The sequence below is a fragment of the Lytechinus variegatus genome, chromosome 2 (genome assembly GCF_018143015.1).
Source record: "Lytechinus variegatus isolate NC3 chromosome 2, Lvar_3.0, whole genome shotgun sequence".
Lineage (NCBI taxonomy): Eukaryota > Metazoa > Echinodermata > Echinoidea > Temnopleuroida > Toxopneustidae > Lytechinus > Lytechinus variegatus.
In genome coordinates, this window is record NC_054741.1 from 51306675 (window position 1) to 51327099 (window position 20425).

The window sequence follows — 20425 nt, forward strand, 5'->3', positions numbered from 1 at the left end:
AACATTGAAGAGAAACCCCCGTTTCTTCCAATTAATCAATGCTGGGGTTTTTCGGGGAAGGGTTTAAGATGGAATGTCAACAAATTTTGAATACAATCTCTAATAAAACTATTAAACTATCATGGGGTAAAAAAAGATAATAATATCGGAGGGGTATTTGCCATATGGACATACAGTGGCGTAACTACAGGGGGCATTGGAGCACATGCCCCCCATCGGCTGACCCCCCCCCAAAAAAAAGGGGGAAAGGATAAATGAGGGAGAAAGGAAGAGAAACGTAGTGGGAAAGAAGAAAATATTCATTATGTTATATTATAATCATGTTATGTTACATTACATAAGAAACATTTTTATCATAACTTTATGAAACATAATTTGCCCAGGGCCTACGTCTTCATTGTTCCTGGTGCTCGCATTGTCAGTTTAACGAGATATATAATCATGTTGTACCAAAACATCCCCTTTTCAAGTCAATATAAACCAAATATATTTCCTAGCACTTGAGTTATCATTTTTTGTTATGTAGTGACATATGCTTCTTTTACATGACTAAAAAGAGATTGCCCCATGCTATGGTCTTCGTATATAAACATTTCCTGTCCGTGATTACGTTCGCATTAGTGGATTGGTGAGATATGTCTGCTCTTCATGAATTCCTAAAATCAGTCCTTAAAATGTCCCTTCTTCTGATCTGAATATCAAAAATTTTCAGCTTGCGCTTCGCGCTCGCATCATTTGGTTAATGAAATACATATATGTTCCTAGTTAATTCCTACATAGAAACCTTAAAATGCTCAACTTCAGGTCTGAATTATCTAAATTTTCAGCTCGCGCTTGCAATATTTGATTAGTGAGATGCGTATGATAATCATGATTGCAATGACTACAAAAAGTGTGTCATGTGTTCAGATGTAATTCTAATAAAATCAGCAAGCGCTTGGCACTCGCATTAGATGACTATGGTGAGATATGCATACTCTTAATGGATTCCTAAAATATATTCCTCAAAATCTCGCTGTTTGGGGTAAAAATATACGAAAATTTCAGCTCGCGCTTCGCGCTCGCATTGTTTAGCAAGACAGGTACCTATCATGATTACGCAAATTTGATTATAATGTCCCTTTTTAGGTGTGAACATCAAAAATTTTCAGCTCGCGCTTTGCGCGCTCACTCAGTGATTCAAAAATTTTGCTGGTGCCCCCACAATGCCGTGACCCACGGTACGCCACTGTGGACATATCAATGACAATTCCTTGCATATCTAAAAACATGATTGAAACAAAAATGCCAAAATATTTCAGTCATCCCCCACCCATCAACACGGATTTACGCCAGTGGGTGGTTTTACGACCAGGGATAGCCAGAGAAGAAACCCCTTGATTGTTTTATATTTTCACTATAATGGCTTTCCATATTTTGATGTATGATCTATAAGCTGTAATAATCCGTAGGCCCTAAAGGTTTTTTTTCTTTGATTTTTTTAAAAAAGTACAATCAATTTTCTTTGAATTTTTTTAATTGCTAAAATTAAGAGAAAACATATTCCGTCCTCTTCCGCGTCTAAAATTTGCATGTACAAGCATTATTACAGGGTATTATCTACTCAAATTTGAACAGGTATGTTTTATCAATGGGCATATCATAATATAAAAAAAATGAATAATTTCTTGTCAAAGTGACAAGGTCTTTGTCACAACAGAATCTGTTTATTTGAACAAAAATCTTTGGTATATGTGTGGGTAATGTAATGTTGATTACTAATTTCGAGGTTCTTTTGTATGAATGAGTAATCTGAGCTGACCATAATGCCTGTGACACTTTTGTATGATAAAATATATGCAAAATACTAAATTGATTTCATTGTGTTCTTTCGTAATATTTCTTATTCCTCTTCCTAAGCTCGATATGAAATTGTCGATATTTCATTCCGGAAAACAATGGAAAAGGGACAATTTAATTATCAGGTATTAAGCACTTTTGTCATTATGAATAGGATGCGAGCGCAAATCGCGAGCCGAAATATTTTTTTTTATTGCCATGAAAAGGGGATTTTCAGTAGTTTATTAGAATTAATCCTTTTCAGGTCTGGTTGTCAAAACGTATCAGCTGGCGCATTTCAATCGGTGAGTTGTGTATGTATAGGCTCGCCCATCAAAATGCGAGCGCGCAGTGCTTGCTATACGTTTTGACAATCAGACCTAAAAAGGGATATTTGGAAAACAAGGAGAGAATAAGTACTTGACATATCAAATAATGCGAGCGCGTAGCGCGAGCTGAAAATGGTACACTCTAAATTACAGGGATATAAAATAAGTCCACATGGACTGTAGTTAGGGACCAATCGAATTCCGGATTTAGTTTGACTCCTTAAGATTCATTTTTTAATCTCGAAAGATTTAAATTTAAATAATTTTAGATTTAAATTTAAGTCTTTAGGATGAAAACTAAATCCAGAAATCGATTGGTCACTAACTACAGTCCATCTTGACTTATTATAAATCCCTGTAATTTAGAGTGTAATATTCAGACCATAAAACAGACATTTTACAGAGCACTTATTAAAAATCAATTTATAAATCAAACAAAATAATGAAAACTCGATGTCCGAGCTGGAATATGTTTTGTATATTGACTTTAAAACTTGATATTTTAATTTCCATATTAGCCTATTGAGGAAGATAAGTATCTCGTAGAGAAGGCAATGCGAACGCGAACAAAAAAAATCATAGTGGCATGAAAGATATTCTCTCCCCTCAACTTATTTTATTCACTCGTATTGCTCCTCTTATTTTAACTCTCCACTTTTTCTCCTCTCTTTTCTTCTTTTTCTTTAAAAAAAAAAAAAGTTTCTCCCCCTCTTTTTGCTCCACCATGCGGGGGGGGGGGGGGTCGGCCCCCTTGTTCTGCCTATTTATACCTTTCGTTTATCACCAGGCAAATTATTTCACACCCTCTACTGAAAGAAAATATATAGTCATCATGAATCATCAAAATGTAAAATACCCGTATTTTATATCATATAACATATTATGGGACAGCTGCTCGTATATGACGTCCCAATTTAAGAAACTTGAAATTGTTTGTTTGTTTGTTTGCATTTATTTCTGCGTTCAAAAACACAATACAAAATTATTTATAATTACAAAATACAAAATAATTCATAATATAAACAATGTGGTCATATTACATAATAAATACAAATAAGGATGTGAGTATAAATTAATCTATTATAAAATGTAAACATAATAATGTAATAAATGAACGCAGGAGACCGCCATCGTGAGCGGTTAGGCTTGAATTGATGGCGGCCTCATAAAAGATTCGTGACTAAGATTGATATTTACTGACCAAGTGGGTGCATTGCAAGTGCAGGTGCTGTGTATAGCAGTTGAGTAAAATCAGAATATTAAATAGCGAATGTGAATATTTGAGTGAATGTTTTAATTTGGAGGGTGGGGTTGATAAGATTGAATGATAGTTTTCTTTAGAGTGGCTTTTAATGAGTATATGGTTGAACATGTTTTAATATTGTTTGGAAGACCATTCCAAATGTCAGGACCATGGTGTCGTATTGATTTAGAGGCAATTAACAGTCTGGGGTTAGAGAGATGAAAGTTTCCGGATATGCGCGTTGGGTAAGTATGGACAGAACTATTAAATTTGAACATGTTATCAAAGGACGAAGGGAGCAGATTGTTAATATATTTAAACATAATTATAGTTATTTGAATAGTATATAAGTCGGCAATTTTTAATGTTTTCAGTTTAAAAAATAAAGGATCAGTGTGAGCCAAATAATGTGATCCTGTACAAATGCGAATTGCTCTTTTTTGTAATTTAGAAATAGAAGTAAGTTTTGTAGAACCACAATTAGCCCAAACAACGTTACAATATGTTATATACGGGAGTATTAACGAATTATACAATAGAAATAAAGTTTTGTGTGGTAAAATAAATTTCAACTTGGAAATTATTCCAATATTTCTCGAGATACATATAATGATATGGTGCAGATGTTCATTCCAAGACAAAGCTTGATCTATGATGACGCCTAAGAATCTAGATTGAGTCTTCCGCTCTAATGGTGTGCCGTCAATCTGTAAGTGAATTGGAGAATCTGTAATATGAGAATGTTTAAAATGGATGAAGTGGGTCTTTTTTGAGTTCAAGGATAGTTCATTAGCTTTAAACCACTGTGAGACTTTAATTAATTCAATATTTAAGATGTTGTTTAAGGAAGTTATATTTTTATGAGAAAAAAATATATTTGTGTCGTCAGCAAATAATACAAATGATAAAATGGAGGATGTATTAATAATATCATTGACATATAATAAAAATAAAAGCGGGCCTAGAATGGAACCTTGAGGGACACCACATTGAACTGGAAGTAAACTAGAATCGTTGCCATTAAATGTGACATATTGTTTTCGGTTTATTAAATAATTTTTAAACCAAAGGAGTGATTGACCGCGAATACCATAATAATTAAGTTTTGAAAGTAAAATATTATGATTAAGTGTATCGAACGCCTTACTGAGGTCACAAAATATACCAATGACATGCTCTTTGTTGGCTATGGCGTTTGTTATTTTATCGTAAATTTGGATTAAAGCCAAGTTTGTTGAGTAATTTTTTCTAAAGCCATATTGATTAGAAATAAATAAATTGTGTTTGTTGATAAATTCATAAAGTCTATTATAAACTATTTTCTCGAGGATTTTGGATATACTAGGGAGAAGAGATATAGGGCGATAATTGCTTATTTCATGAGGATTGTCTTTTTTGAAAATTGGATTGACTTTGGCGATTTTGAATAAGTCAGGAAATATACCTTGTGATAGAGATTTATTAAAAACATGACTAAGAGGGTTTGCAAGCGGGTGAATTATTTCTTTTAAAAGAGACATACTAATTTTATCATGCCCATGAGATTTGGAGCTATTAAGAGACCGTGTAATGTTGAGAATTTCTGTGGGGTTCGTCGGGTTCAGGAAAAATGAATGTGGATTAGGTTCGGGGAGGTAATCTGTGAAATGCGCATTTTGGCTATTGATCTTGCTTGCAAGTTCGGGTCCGATATTTGTGAAAAATGAATTGAATGAGTTTGCATGAAGGGAAGAGTCAACTTTGGAACCATTTAAAGTCATGTCATCAGAAATAACTTTCTTAATATTTGATAATTATCTTTTAACTTTCACCAATAATATTTATTATTGTTTCTGTTATTTTTTCAATAAACTCTTCATCACAAAGGGTGAACGTCTTACATCTACTTTTTTTCTAAGAAGTAATAAAGATACAGAAAGTTTGCCACAAAGGGGCATTTCATAAAAAAAAGAAATGGAAAGAAGCACGCAAGGTGGATCCAAAGGGAGGGGTGCCTGCTGGAACTGCCAATATAATCATTTTTAGTAATGTCTTTTTGCTCCTTATTCATTTTGCAATATGGTTATTTCTTGCCAGTGAAAAAACCGGGTGGGAACCCATTTTGCTTTTTGTGAAAACAGTTTGAAAGAAAAATATCAAACTTTTTTTACAATAGAAAAGTGTGAACAATCATATGGCTCCCTGGCATCAAGCAGGGGGGGGGGGGTGATCAGAGTGATTAGACAAAAATTGGGTGTATTTCATTGTTACATCAACCTATTTTTTTTGTCTTGCAAATCTTTAGTTAAAGTGGTACTCTAGGCTGATAAGTGAAAAATGATGACCTCTGAAGATGTAGAGAACTGGTAAAATTAATGGAGCAAAAAGTTGAGGAATTCATCGAAATATATTTACGATTTTTACATTTTTTGCAGTAGAATAAGAAAAAGATATCAATTGATAAATGGGTCGACAACTGGCACTCCATAAAAGTGTGGTCTAAATTAACCCAGGTTCATTCAAACCATGATTCCCGATGACCCGTATTCTGAAGTCAGGTTTAGCTTAGACCATGGTCTAACTCTGTACTCAAATGATGGGGAGCCAAAAATTCAAAGATTCTGTTTATATTGTATCTTTGTTATGCTTACTATTTTTCCCCCTTTCACTTTCATAATTAAGAAAAATACTTCAGTTGTCAATTAATGAACTGAATACTGTAAGGGATTTGTGCTCAAATCAGCTCTCCATAGTTAAACCATAACTTTAAACCAGGGTTTAATTTAAACCAGCGTTCAGAATACGGGCCATATGGTTTAGGTTGGTATGACGCCACATAGGGGTTATATAAGGTATAGCAGGTGCACACCTCACTTCTGCATCACATTAAATATATCAACACAACTTTCTAATTACAATTAAAACATGTTACATTGTAAACACTATATATATATTTTAATCAAGGATACTGCAATGCATGTCAGGCTAACAAAACAACACAAGTGCATCATTAGGTAACAAATCAAGACAATAAGCAAATCTGAGAATTTAACTGAAATCCAAAACACAGAGGGAGGGATATTCCATGGTCTCAACATAAGGCACAATAATTTATGAATACCTGTACATACAAAATATGTAATAAAAAGGAGTATTTATGAGAAACTTACTCCCTTCCTTAAAGAGAAGTTTATCCTGACAAAAAATATTATCATAAAAATAGCAGAAAAAATAATATGAAATATTACTGAAAGTTTGAGGAAAATCCATCAAAGAATAAAAAAGTTATTAGAATTCGATTATTTGATTTGTGTTGTCATATGCGAGCAGCTTTCCTACCAAAAAAAATGAAATGTCATTACTCAAAAAATTGAAAATGGTTTTTATTGAACCCTCAGTATATAAATACACAAATCATTTCACATGTGCTCCTAAAAAGAAATAAAAATAAGTCGTCACAAACCATTGAAAATGAAATTTGTGCATTTTATAATAAACACATGGGGCAGCTGCTCGTTTATGACGTCACAAATCAAATAATTGATTTCTAAAAACTTTCTTCACATTTAAAGGATTTTCCTCAAACCTTCATCAATATTTTTTGCTATTTTTATAACTTTTCGTCAGGGTAAACTTCGCTTTTAAGATTGTAATCATCATAGGATTCTGATCACATCAAGAACTACAACGGTATACAAAGGCGACTTCTGTTATTGCTTCATAGATCACAACATTAGTAGTCCGTAAATAGATGAGCGCTGAATTATCCATATCATTATAAGTCATTGGACATGAACTCAGCTAATAATTTTTCAAATTCTGCTTTTAATGAGATATACGGTATGAAATCTGCGCCAGGCATTTTATGTCGAGTTTTCACTTTAAACTTTATACTGGAGATCTTTCAAGTGCATTTGTGCCCCTTGACCAAAAAAGGAGGCCTTGACCACTATTTGATAAAATTTTTAGGCATGATAATATTACACCATTACACTGGAATGTCATTGAAGAGCTTAGGTACCTGACAGATTTATTATTACCCTTGTAAGTTGTATGCACATTGTTCTAACAATGAGCAGTCAAGTCATTCCAATGGTTCGGCCATCAGCATGGCTTTTTTGCATCCAACAGGCACCCATTTATCACCTGGATGAAGAGCGGCAATTAGGTGTAGATTGACACCTTGACAAAAGGCATTTCATGTCTTTCTCATTACAAGACAAGAATCAGAACCAATCCACCATGAATAATAATTTTTTTTTTCATTATGGTAGTAGCTGTTTTATACTGTTCTCAAGTCTTCATTGATGTTAGCTTTAAATTTCACAAACTGGCAAAACATGTGCAATCAATTCCCTTGGCACAGTTTTCTCCCCCTTGTTCAAGCCGATTTCCCCCCAATCAGAAGACTCTGCATCAAGGATGATAAACTTCGAGAACTCACCATTTTAATCCCAAGGAACACCAAACCATGTACCACAGTTATGATCCTCTATTGTACATTCCACAAGCGGATCCAGGATTTTCTAACGGGGGGGGGGGGACATTTTTCAGAGGAAAAATTTGACAAGCAAAATAAAAAAAAGGTCTTCACTTTCAAAAGGAGCACACCTCTGTTTTAATGGCATTTTTACATTACAAAATTAATTTTGCTTCTCAAAAGGGGGCATGGGCTGGCTGTGCCCCCCCTGGATCCGCCAGTGGTACATTTTTCTCTAGTCTACAATCATCTACAATCTATTTCCATACTACTGCTTACAATGATAATTTCCTTCCCTGGGGCCCATTTCATAAAGCTGTTCGTTAAAATAAGAGCGACTTTAAGAACAGCTGGTGATCCTTTCTTGTGGTAAATGATGATCACCATTAAATGTTGATGATTATTTAGTGGGTAAGAAAGGATCACCAGTCATTCTTAAAGTCACTCTTAAGTTACAAACAGCTTTATGAAACACCCACCAGGTCATTTTGTTGTTTATGCACGACTATGAAGACTCTTTATCATGTTCATTGGAATGGTAGTAAGTTGTGCCAAACTGAAGAATGAAAATCTATCAACACTTCTTGCAAATTCTTCCAGCTAATGTTCCCTTCACTGCTCTGGAAATCAATCCTCCATATTCAAACGACATCAAGTTTGAAAGTGAGATCCGCACACCAATCTTGAGTTTGAGATCATAGTACGAAATATCAAGTCAATATGGAAGTTGTGCTGAAAATGTACAGCTTATGTCAATCCTTGGGTGTGATTTGGAAATAGAAGAGGGCGTAGATCAACATCACTGCTGCTAGTAATGACAAAATCACGAGAAGAGACTCCTGGAAATGAAAAAAGAAAAGGTCGGACTTTCTTTTGAACAGTGATATCATAGAGCTAGTATACGGTGATATCTTATGTCATAAAAACATGCTAGGTAAAGATAATTTCTTTTAATATCTAACAATTATCTTATTTTGGTTATACATTCTTCTCTTCCCCTTACCCCACCTTCTTTTTTTCTTCCTCTCCTTCACTTCCACGGTTATGGTTTATTTTAAAAAAATACTTATTGGTAGTACAGTACGTCATATTGACTAGTATCAGACTATCATTGACTGTACACGTGTCTTCTGTACATGGAATAATCTTTTCCGTCTAAAATGAGACTTTCCTAATATTGTAATATATGCTAAGTACTCATGTGTAATAAAAGACTAGATGTATTAACAAGTTCTTTTTTGTATACCTGAAATCCAAATCCTCCTTTCCTGATCTGTGCCTCATTTTTCATTCTTTTGACATCTTTCTTTGTTCTCTTCTGTTCCTGTTTCCCAATACTCTTCCTGTACTGATCAACAGACAGGTGTGCTCTTTGAGATGCATCTTTCTTCCCCATCCCTGCTGGAGAAATGTGAAAGTATATTTAACAAACACATGTTATGCATGCTGGTACATGAAAGAAAATCTTGGTCCTTGACCTATTTTTTTTTTTACTAATACTATAGTTATACTACATTTACCGGTATTCAGTCTGGTCTAACATTAGTTAGGATTAAACCTGGGGGATTAAACAGGAATAACCATCATTTCTGGGGTTTTATTTAACGATTTCTGACATTTTACTATCATCCCCTGCCAATGTATTGACTATTGGTGAGTAGAGCCAATTTAACATGGTTCAGCAGAACAACCAATTTACAAATAGTCAAAAAGGCTGAAGCTTTTTTTGGGGGGGGGGGGACTAATCTAGCCATTGCCAAATTCCATCAAGAAGAGGGGAAAATTATCATTAAAAGTGTGACGAAATTCATTGAATCACCCAAGACGACCCAAAGTGTCTCAATCATGATGATTTTTTGTCAATTAAGCCCGGCAATTAATCATTTAATGGTGTACGTGGCAACAAGTAAAACGTTACATGATATTGAGTTAGTGGGGCAACGGTTTAAACAGCAAATATAATTGAAACCGTCGTCTGCTGCATGAACACAATATTTTAAATCATTAATTATTTACACGTAGAAAATTAAGAATCGTGTATAATTACTCAATATATACAAAGAATACGGTCAACTATTACATACCCCTTATTTTTTTTCTCAGAAATTTGAAAATATGACAATTCTACTGTCTAGACGTCCACCCTAGCCTGCAGTCATCATTGCATTCTCCTTCCGCATCAATTTTGTTTGTGTTTCGAAGTCTGCAAACTCCGAAAGAGTGATGATGAAGTGAAAGCAGTTTTATTTACTCCGATATCTTTTATCGTTTCGTAAAATATTAGTCTCTAGATCTTAGAGCAATCAGGTACGTAATACTGTGCGATCTGAGAGATTTTGAACTTTGATTATGATGATGTTCTTTGCGGGGTTCTTTGTCAGTTTATGCTACTGACTGTGTCTGTGCTGCACCTCAAGCTCAGGGAATCGGAGCGGATCGCCGCGCCCGAGATTGGCCCGGGCTCTGGGCCGGTGTTTCCTCCGGCTCCGGCTTCGCGATCCTGGCGCAGTTTGGAGGTGTGTTTGGAGTTCGTGTAATAACTATTCGGACAATCGATTTCAAACAGCCATTTAAAAAATTGGCAAGAGTTTCATATGTACCCCCCACTAAAATTGAAAAACAAAAACATGGAGGTTCAGAATTCAGGATAATAAAAGTATCTAGCCATTAACATTTACCGTATGACATGTATGATGGGGGAGTGGAAATACATACCAAAAATATAGACACTAACAGCTGTTTCGAGGAGTTTTTAAATTTTTTTAAATTTATTCTCGTACATAGACGGCTATAGTGTGCAGCCACCATTAGGGGGACTTACATTGCTAAATTCCCCCGTCGGGGCTCTTCAAGTTCAATTTTTGTCTTTAATGAATCAAACTTTTGAAAATTAACGCGACCGAAATGTAAATTAATAATATTCCCTCTTGGCATTAATTGCCAAAAAACAGGGAAAAATCAAGTTAAAAGGAACAAAAACAGTGACTTACCTCGGCTGTCGCACAACTTCACCTCCCTGTTTTATCAGAATTTAGTACATAAACATATGGCCATTGAGTCCCCTGTACAGATCGCGCTAGAACTTTGGTCTCTGTATTTGGTGGGTGAAGCCAATGGAGTTCATCTGAACAACCAACATAACAGAGACCGAAGCTTTTGGTCTAACCAAAATATGGCTTTATTCCATCAAATTTCGAGCAGGATCGAGTGCGTGTAATTATCCATGTATAGACATCGGTTTATTTTGTCAGTAATAAACTAAAGGGTCTGTGAGGCTAGACTAGTTGAACTATCGGCTGATAAATACCCCTTCGGTTCGGGTATCAGTGTTTCTCACTAGTATAGCAGGAAGAGGTCTTGACTGCAAATAAAACGATTGAGGTGAATTCGAGGTGTTAATACACTAGTGATGATAATGAAGCTCATTTTATTACTCTAATTGTGCTTTGATTTATAAGAATCTATTGATCTATCTTCACTAATGTAGCCGCAAATAGTTGTATTTCGTGTATTGTTTACATACTTTAGGATTTTTATTTCATATTCTCTTTTCTTTACAGGCATCTAGAGGCAAGATCCCCAATCATGAGGATGTATATAGGCATCCTGTTACCATGGAAACACATCATATCACACGTGAGACCAGTGCTTCCAAAGAGATACTCATCTGGAGGGAGATCAACCAGGACTCCTTTCATCCAAGCAATCAAAGAGGGGTATGGAGATCGAAAAGCATTAGTTGATACTCATCAGACATACACTTATAGAGATATCATAAGCTGGAGTATGGTTCTATCAAGGCACATCCTCTCCAATACAAAAAGAGATGAAGTGCTATCAAGGCGAGGGTCAAAGGTCATTCTGAACGGTGAGAGAGTAGCATTCCTGTGTCCTAACGATGCGTCGTATACGATTACCCAATGGGGTGTTTGGATGAGTGGTGGGATGGCTGTTCCTCTGTGCAAGTCACATCCAGAGTCGGAGTTAGAGTACATCATCCAGGATTCGCAAAGCTCTCTGGTGGTAACAACCAAGGAATTCTCACAGAAGATCATACCTATCGTTGAAAGACACATGATCAATTACATGGTAATAGACAATCAGGCTTTCCATACTCCAGAACAGGGTGATGGAGTTGATATGGAAACTCGGGTCGGGGTACAAGAAGATCCAATCCTACAAAGAGAAGATGCTATCGAGGACAATCTTTCCATCATGACGTTCAATCACCACACCGAGGATCTAATCCCAATGAATAGCCTAACTGAGAAGTGGAAGCAAATACGTTGGAAGAATCGTGGCGCCATGTTGCTCTACACGAGTGGTACGACAGGGCGACCCAAGGGTGTCTTGATGACCTTTGGTGCTCTTCAAGCTCAGATTCAGATGATGATATCAGCGTGGGATTGGACGTCCGGTGATGTTATTCTTCATGTTTTACCATTACATCATTTTCATGGTGTGGTTAATTGTTTAGCGTGTCCTCTATGGTCGGGTGCTACGTGTGTCATGCTTCCCAAATTTGATGCAGAAAAGGTAACAATAATGTAGAATTCCTAAACAATTTTTAAAAGAGAAGGATCTTGCAAATGTCCTCGGAAGCCTTGACTTGGATAAAGATTTGGCTTGTGTGAGATCTACTTTAGAAGGACCTTCCTTGATCTGTGTTTTAAAATTTTGTTTCTTCATTTACTTACTAATTAATGCTGTGTTGAGTATTCTATCTTTGAGGTGGATTTCTCCAGTACTCATAAAATAATATTATCCCACTTTTTGACATCTTTAAAACCTTGTGAAAAAGCAATACAAGGAAAAAAAGTAGAAAACAATGTTTTTAAGAATAGGAAATGGCATAAAATTATATTCTAAGAATGTCATTTTTCAAGGTGTGACCAGTTTCGATCACTTGTCATAAAGAAGACAACTATTTTTTCTACAAGATTTGATAAGAATGATGATAATTTTTTAATTCTTGTTGGTGTTGATGCTCTATTTGTAATAAATGTGCATTATATAAAAAGCTACATATATTGTTTATCGCTAGTCAAGCAATGTTTTCTTGTTTCGCTTTTCTTTGACAGGTTTGGCAATTGCTCCTTGAAGACCATACACCTAGGGTGAATGTCTTTATGGCGGTACCTACTGTCTATGTCAAGCTTCTAGATTTCTATCAACTCAAGTACACAACGCCAAAGGTTCAAGCTTTCATTAGAGCAACATTGAAAGAAAAGATGAGGTAAGTTACCCCTCCCAAAAATGATAAATGGAAGAATAATCTGAATAGATAATGAATCTGAGGAAATCAAAGTCCAAAGTCTGTAAATTTCAAACTGTCCTTGTGAACTTCCAGAGTAGATGCCCTCTCTCTCATTCCCTTAAAATATATGCAAATATCCAAACGTAGTCTTGACAATTACAATGTTGGTTGTACAGACCACAGTCTCAATTATTCAATGATTTCAAGTTTTCGAATAACCATTATCAGCTTGTGAATAATCTCAGTTGAAGACAGTAATGGATTTAGGAAGGAGGGGGTTCATCTATTTTTCCTGCACTGTCTATAGTTTGGTAAGTTGCTTTAATTATACATCAAATCTATTTCCACTACATCCAAAATGTTTTGAGTGTTAATTCTTCAATTTACAGGAATGCTAGAACAACAATAGATATCATGTTATCTCAGCATTAAATGATTTTATTTTTCAAAGAATTATTAATATCTTGCAACTTTCTTTTAGATTGATGGTGTCTGGTTCGGCTGCATTACCTCAACCTATTATGGATGAATGGGAGAAAGTATCGGGTCATCGATTACTAGAAAGATACGGTATGACGGAACTTGGTATGGCTCTTACCAATCCACTCATCGGAGAAAGAAAACCAGGTAGCCCCACTTCCAAGGAAGTTTGCTGATTGATTGCAATTGATTTGATGAGTTGAAATATTTGGAAAAAGAGAGAAAAAGCAGGTTTAGGATTAGAGATTGAGTTTATTCTTTGATTGATTTCCATTGTGTATCTCCATAGAAGCAAAGATATTCATCATTCATTTTTTAAACTTGCATTTCCTTCTTTAAAAATAAACATACATGTATGTTATAGTTGTGGGATAGAATTGTGGAAACAACTGTTTCAGCTGACTTTGATATCTTTTTAATGATAATGTCCCTAAGGGATGTGTGGTAAGATTTTAGAATTGTGAAAATGATCTGAAATTTAATGGATTCTGTTGTGAATCATATGCACTGCACTTATTGTTGTCTGAACGAGTTTTCCATTTTATTTCTTGAATTAAAAAATGTGTCTTGATCAATTTAAATACAATCCTTGTAATTGCGTGTCTATCAGGTGCAGTAGGGAATCCCTTCCCGACCGTTGAGGTGCGAATCGTGTCCTCCACCAACCAAGTCATTGCCTGGGGCAACTGCTTTCACAGTGAGGTCGTGCCAGGGTTCGAAGGTCAACCGGGTGACCTACAGGTCAAAGGCCCAGCTGTTTTCAAAGAATATTGGAATAGACCTGATGCTACGAAGGAGAGTTTTACTGACGATGGGTGGTTCATGACTGGTAAGTTTGATTGTCTTGTATCAGTGCTGTCTCAAGGTGTGCTCTGAAAGTCTATGTCAAGTTTTGTTTGGGTGCCTAGTCGAAAGGACTTTTTTTAAAATTTTTTTTTTCATTTTATATGAAATTACTTTTCGAAAGCATTGAAACTTTCAGGATATAATAATCTCTGTATTAAAAACTTTCTGATATCCAATTATTATATTTTTAAGATACAGTTCAAAGTGTAATTTTTAAATAGAAATGAAAGATACAACTGAGAGACGGTGTTACATACCACCCCAAAAAAAAAGAATTAAAAATTTCACAAAGAATCAAGAAGTGAAAAAAAAATTAATGGCTACTATTCTTTTGTAAAATTGGAATAATAGATGCTTCCCAAGTAAAGAATAAATCACATTTGGACCCTTAACCAAAGCTTTCGAAAGGTTTTAACGTATTGAATACAGTTTGATTTCAGTACAATGCACATTTTAATTATGCTACTGACACAGTTATCTTGGACTTAGAATTCTTCTTTGATTTTTATTGTCATGATGAATATGATAATTTTTCATGTAAATGTAAGTGAAAAAAGATAAAATGGGAATCCCAATGATTTGATGAATGAATGATTGTTTGATATTGCTGATTCAAACAGGAGACACGGCATGCTTGGATGATGGTGTGTTCAGGATCTTGGGAAGATCATCGGTGGATATCATCAAGTCCGGAGGCTACAAGATCAGCGCCCTTGATGTTGAAAGACATCTCCTCTCCCATCCCATGATTGCCGAGGTTGCTGTGGTAGGTCTCCCAGACATTACTTGGGGTCAGAGGGTCACTGCCATAGTAACGTTAAAGGCAGGTCAAAGGTTAAGTCTTGGAGAGCTTAGGAATTGGGGGAAGGATAAGCTGCCATCATATCAGATTCCTACAGAGTTGAAGATCGTAGAAGAAATACAGAGGAATGCAATGGGGAAGGTTAATAAGAAGCAGTTAGTATCTCAATTATTTGGGATTGAATGAAAAGAAATTCAGTGGGGTAAATCTCTGGTATATTCCTCAAGGAGTGGTGATTGGGCTTGCCAGAATCTGTTGACTTGGGTAACCATAGGTTTGTAAACTACTTAATTACTCCATTACATTGTGATATAAGCATTACATGATATTCAAACAGATTTTTGTATGTCAGAACATCACGCTTTGCGATTTACTTATTAAAAAATGGTGCTCGCCAAGTTTATTGGACTCGTTTAACATTCATTAAGTGAACGATGAATGTGAAAAAAAATCATTGAACAGTTGTAGAGAATATCACTTATGAGCATAACAGGCACGACGTGCAATGACCATAACTTTTTTTTAAATCTTCTAATTAAGAGAATCCCTGGAATGTATATTTGGTACTAATGAAGCCTTAGATCATAAAGCAAATATTTCATATCAGTTTTGAATTCAACTCTTTAGTAAGAGATCACAGTTGTGTAAAAAACATGACACCTTAAACATGACATGCCAGTTTTGTCCATTTTCTTTACGGTCTTTATACTTACACTTAAAAGCATTCAATAACAAATGTAAAGCTTATGTCATTAATTTTAAATCCTACCTGTACCATAAACATCTATGAAATCAATTCTGAAGATAAATGTAGAATAAATCTATTCAAACATTGTAACCCCCTCCAAAAAAAGTAGAAAATTGCAAGAAGACATTTGCATTTTTGGAAGAAAGGTATGCCTAAATGACTTTAAAAATATTTAGATACCACTCAAATTAAATAGCTTGATGAGTTTGATTAATTGATACTAAATTTGTCACTTTAGCATCACACATATTGTTTGAGTTATTAGTGACTATTACAGATGTTTGAATTAGAGGAATGGTAAATTAAAAAAAAATTTTTTGGGGGGGAGGGGGTCTTCCATACAAGCTCTTTAAAATAGAGTCTTTGACTCTGTAATATGAAGTGTGGTTTGGATTAGTGTTATCGTCCTTATATTTCTATTTTTGTATCAAGAAAACTTTGCAGCTGCATGTATAAAAGCATTTTCTAAACAAATGTGTGTGTGTTGGTATGGTTTGATTTCAAATCAAAAGTATTACCAGTAATAAAAAAATATTCAAGTAATTCTGTCTGTTTTGTTGAATTGCCAGGAAGATAGTAGTCAATAGATATTGGAGTTGACTCTTTTAGTATCTCCTTGGTTGAACTTGAGGATTGTATGGAATTTCATCATTTATACAAACTCGTGCTTCATTTTCAACATGTTAAACATGGATTTAACACGTTATGACATGATAGCGAGCTCTGTGCTCCATTATAGTCTCAAAGAATTGAAAGTCTTGTCAGGGCCAATCAAATTTGCAGTTTCATGCACATGGCATTCACCATGCCCACTATTAGCCAATCAGAATCATTGTTGCAAGGGTGGAAGTGATCACAAATTGAGCTGAAAAAGCTTAAGTTGAGAGAGCTCGGACTCCCATATATTTTTTGTAAAGAGGAAAGCTAAAATTAGCTTCAATTAAGCTGAAAATCAAAAGCAAATATAGCTGAAATAGCTTAAAAGCTGAAATCTCTTAACCCTGGTATTGGAGGAAACTTACAAATGATTGCAAACTTTAGGGCCAACAAATTCATTTCTTGAAATGAAGTATGTCAAAACAAATTTAATTCAATAATTACTTGTTATAAGCTTTGTCGATTTTTGTAATTCTTGAGTAGTCTTCCAAGATGTACTTTGATGTTAATATGTGCAATTATGAGATCATGATGTGAAAACAGGATATTATTATTATGTATTAAATACATGTCATTAATTAGAAATGTTATCTGTTCAGTGTCATTTTCTGTTCTTTAGCAATAAGTGATGACTTACATAGTATCAAACAGATAATTTAAAAATGAGACATCACTGTAAATTGAGAAGGAACCGAGTTATGCTTGGACTGAACCCATCAAGTCCTGCATGTATGCCCAAGATAATGTGGGGAATGGTATCTGGTAAATGAGCATCATATCGAAATAGAATTGCAATCAATCAGTACATAACACAATGAATATGTGAATCAAGTTATTCAATGTTGGTAGAATGATTATGAAGAAATACATCCAACTTGTGCATGAATTTGCACCGATATTATTTATAACCATTCATCAAGCTGATTGGAATCAGAATCACAACTTATTCATGATGCAAATTTGTTTGCGTTCGATCTTGTTAATTTACTTGGGGAGGTCAGATATTTTACAGTTTCAGTGAGACTAACTTCTGGATGGTCGACTGTAAAGTATATGTATACAAGCTGGCTATTATTATCACCATCTCCTTATCCTTTGCAGTACCTCCATCTCCATCACTAGATCAGCACCATGGAAATCATTCCCTTTGTCAATGCAACCATTTATCATCTCCTTCAAAATCATCTGCATCTCTAAATGCTGTCATCATTATGATCATCATAGTCATTGTCTCCATCATCACAAATGCACAATCAACACAATGACCATTATTGCCACATGGACCCAAGTCCATGGTTGCCCCCACTCTAATCATTTACATCGCTATTTCTGTCTCCTAATAAATGTTGCCATCATTACTCTCATCAACATCACCACTGTCATAACTACCACCTCTCAAAGGCGGCGGAAGCAGGGGGTAAGTGTCCCCCCTAAATTTTTTGTTGATAACCTTTTTTTTGGCTTGTCAATTTCGTTTCCTGCGTCCCCCTAAAATTTTGGGTTGATAACCTTTTTTTTTTCTGGTAAACAAATTTTGGTGGTCCCCCCTAAAATTTTTGGCTTCTGTTGCCAATGCCACCTCTACAATCACCACTACCACTACAATCATTGTTATCGACATCTACGAAGACATCTACCACCACCACCACTACAATCACCACCATCCCTCTCATCAACATCATCAGCAATGCCATCATCCTTATGAGCACATGATCATCAACACTACCATCACCATTCAAAGAAAAGGTAAAAATGGCAGAAAATATAATAAAAAATATTGGTGAATGTTTTAGGAAAGTTATTGAACGAGCAGGTTCCCTATATGTTATGTAATATAGAATGCATGAATTTCATTTTTTTCAATGGTTCCTGATGACATATTTTCATTTACTTTTCATGATTGGGCATGAAATGATGTATGTTGATATACAAGAGGTAAAGTAAAAACCATTTTCAATTTTCTGAGAAAATACCATTTTTATTGATTGTTTACCATTGGCTATATAGGAATGCTGCTTGCATATGACAAAAGTCTAATAAATTTTTGATTTTTTGATGGATTTATATAGAACCTTTGGCAATATTTTCTGCTATTTTTACAGTAAACTTTTTGTCCGGGTGAACTTCCTCTTTAACATCCATCAGCAATACTGCCACCCTCGTGAACTCATACCCATCATTACAACCACTACCATCACCATGATTGTCTTCAACATTGAGATCACTGTTGATTATACCACTACTAAATTAGAAAACAAGGGAGCGCTAAGTTCTGCTGGTGCACCTCTAGATTTATTTAATACAAATTATAGAAACTGAACTACTGCATATCAAAAGGAAGCATAGTTAATCGTGCGGGTGAGGATACAGAACAATTCATTTCGAACTTATCTTTATTACTAATACCCTTTTCATAAACCTATCCTCCAATTAGCCGCCTAAGAGTAATGCGGATAATTCAATAAAAATTGCGTTCGTAAACTCCGAAAATAAGCCGCATTATTTTTACGAGCGCCCGTCCTGAAAAGGCGGATAATCGCCATGACAACTGGACACGCCCCCTCCGATGCGGTTGTGTTGGAAAAGGGTGACCTTGTGACCGCACCATGGCAATTATCCGCATTATTTGGAAATGCGTTCATAAACTCAAAATCTTATCCCGATGCCGCTATTATGCGGATAATAGCAGCATCAGAGTAATGCGGATAACTCTTGTCCTCCTCCAATTTTACGACCAAATTATGCTGCTATTAGCTGCCTAATTCATAGTAATTGGGTTTATGAAAGGGGTATTTAGGACCATCCCAAAAGCAAGTTGATTTCAATACAGCGAGTCGAAAACAGCTGTTTTATTCATTTTTTCAAATCATGCATATGTAGCTATTTACTGCTATTACAAAAAAATGTCAAAACCGCTGTTTTCGACTCGCCATATGGGCATCGAAGAGCAAATGTGATGAGGTATAACAATGAAGTACAAATGGTGCTTTCACATGTTCATGGACCAGCCAAGAAAAATGAAGATTTTTCAAGATTCATATATAGTACATGTCAGTCATATGTTTTTAGTGAAATTAAACTTGTTGTGCTTGATGATTTTCTTCTTTTTTTCCACAGATTAACCTGGTTTTGGGTGTAGACTTGACCTTTTACCAGCATATCAGTAACAAAAAGGAAATGTACACAAAAAGAAGTTGCTATGCAATTTTGCTACACAATTTAATATATTGGACATGTGAAAGACAAAATGTAGTAAAAAAAACACCTTGAATATATATGAAATTGCCCTATAAAAACGAAGGGGAGCACAAAGTTGGCCAGCATCCCAACTATTCATTTGTTTATACTTGATTTGAAACAAATATTCCTTTTCAAATGGCAAAAAATCAATTCATTGGATACTTGGTTTTAAAAATTTCCAAACAATTCAATATTTACCAGACTGTTTCATGGAACAATCATGTGTTGCATGGAGCATAAATCAATTTTAATAACATGAATATGCTTCCAAAAGAAGGTGAAAATATTGACATATTTCCAGCCTATCCAGAGTAGAACTCTTGCAAACAGTGCTTTTAAACCATATAAAACTGGTTTTACCATCTATTTAAGAACATCTCCCGTATATAGAGTAACAAGTCTCACTTTTTGTTTCCATTCAATTTCAATCAACAATACAAAAACTATCTGGGTCTCTGTTATTAGGAAAGAAACATGAAGGGTACATAGGTACATGAAACAAGGTGATATGAAAACGAGTCATGCTTCAAGCAATAGATATTAATC

General features: G+C 35.1%; 2 protein-coding genes across 2 annotated transcripts; one reads left to right on the forward strand and one right to left on the reverse strand.

Moving 5' to 3' along the window:
• Positions 1 to 8257: 8257 nt before the first annotated feature.
• LOC121408309 (triple QxxK/R motif-containing protein-like) lies at positions 8258 to 10021 on the reverse strand. Its single transcript, XM_041599724.1, has 3 exons — positions 9934 to 10021; positions 9096 to 9247; positions 8258 to 8688 (listed from the first exon to the last, which is right to left on the reverse strand). The coding sequence occupies exons 2-3, from the start codon at positions 9243 to 9245 to the stop codon at positions 8602 to 8604; spliced, it is 237 nt and encodes a 78-aa protein (XP_041455658.1). The 5' UTR covers positions 9246 to 9247; positions 9934 to 10021; the 3' UTR covers positions 8258 to 8601.
• Positions 10022 to 10068: 47 nt separating this feature from the next.
• LOC121408308 (malonate--CoA ligase ACSF3, mitochondrial-like) lies at positions 10069 to 17224 on the forward strand. Its single transcript, XM_041599723.1, has 6 exons — positions 10069 to 10156; positions 11410 to 12385; positions 12931 to 13085; positions 13588 to 13733; positions 14197 to 14415; positions 15053 to 17224. Exons 2-6 carry the CDS (start codon positions 11435 to 11437, stop codon positions 15418 to 15420), a joined length of 1839 nt encoding a protein of 612 aa, XP_041455657.1. The 5' UTR covers positions 10069 to 10156; positions 11410 to 11434; the 3' UTR covers positions 15421 to 17224.
• Positions 17225 to 20425: the final 3201 nt, after the last annotated feature.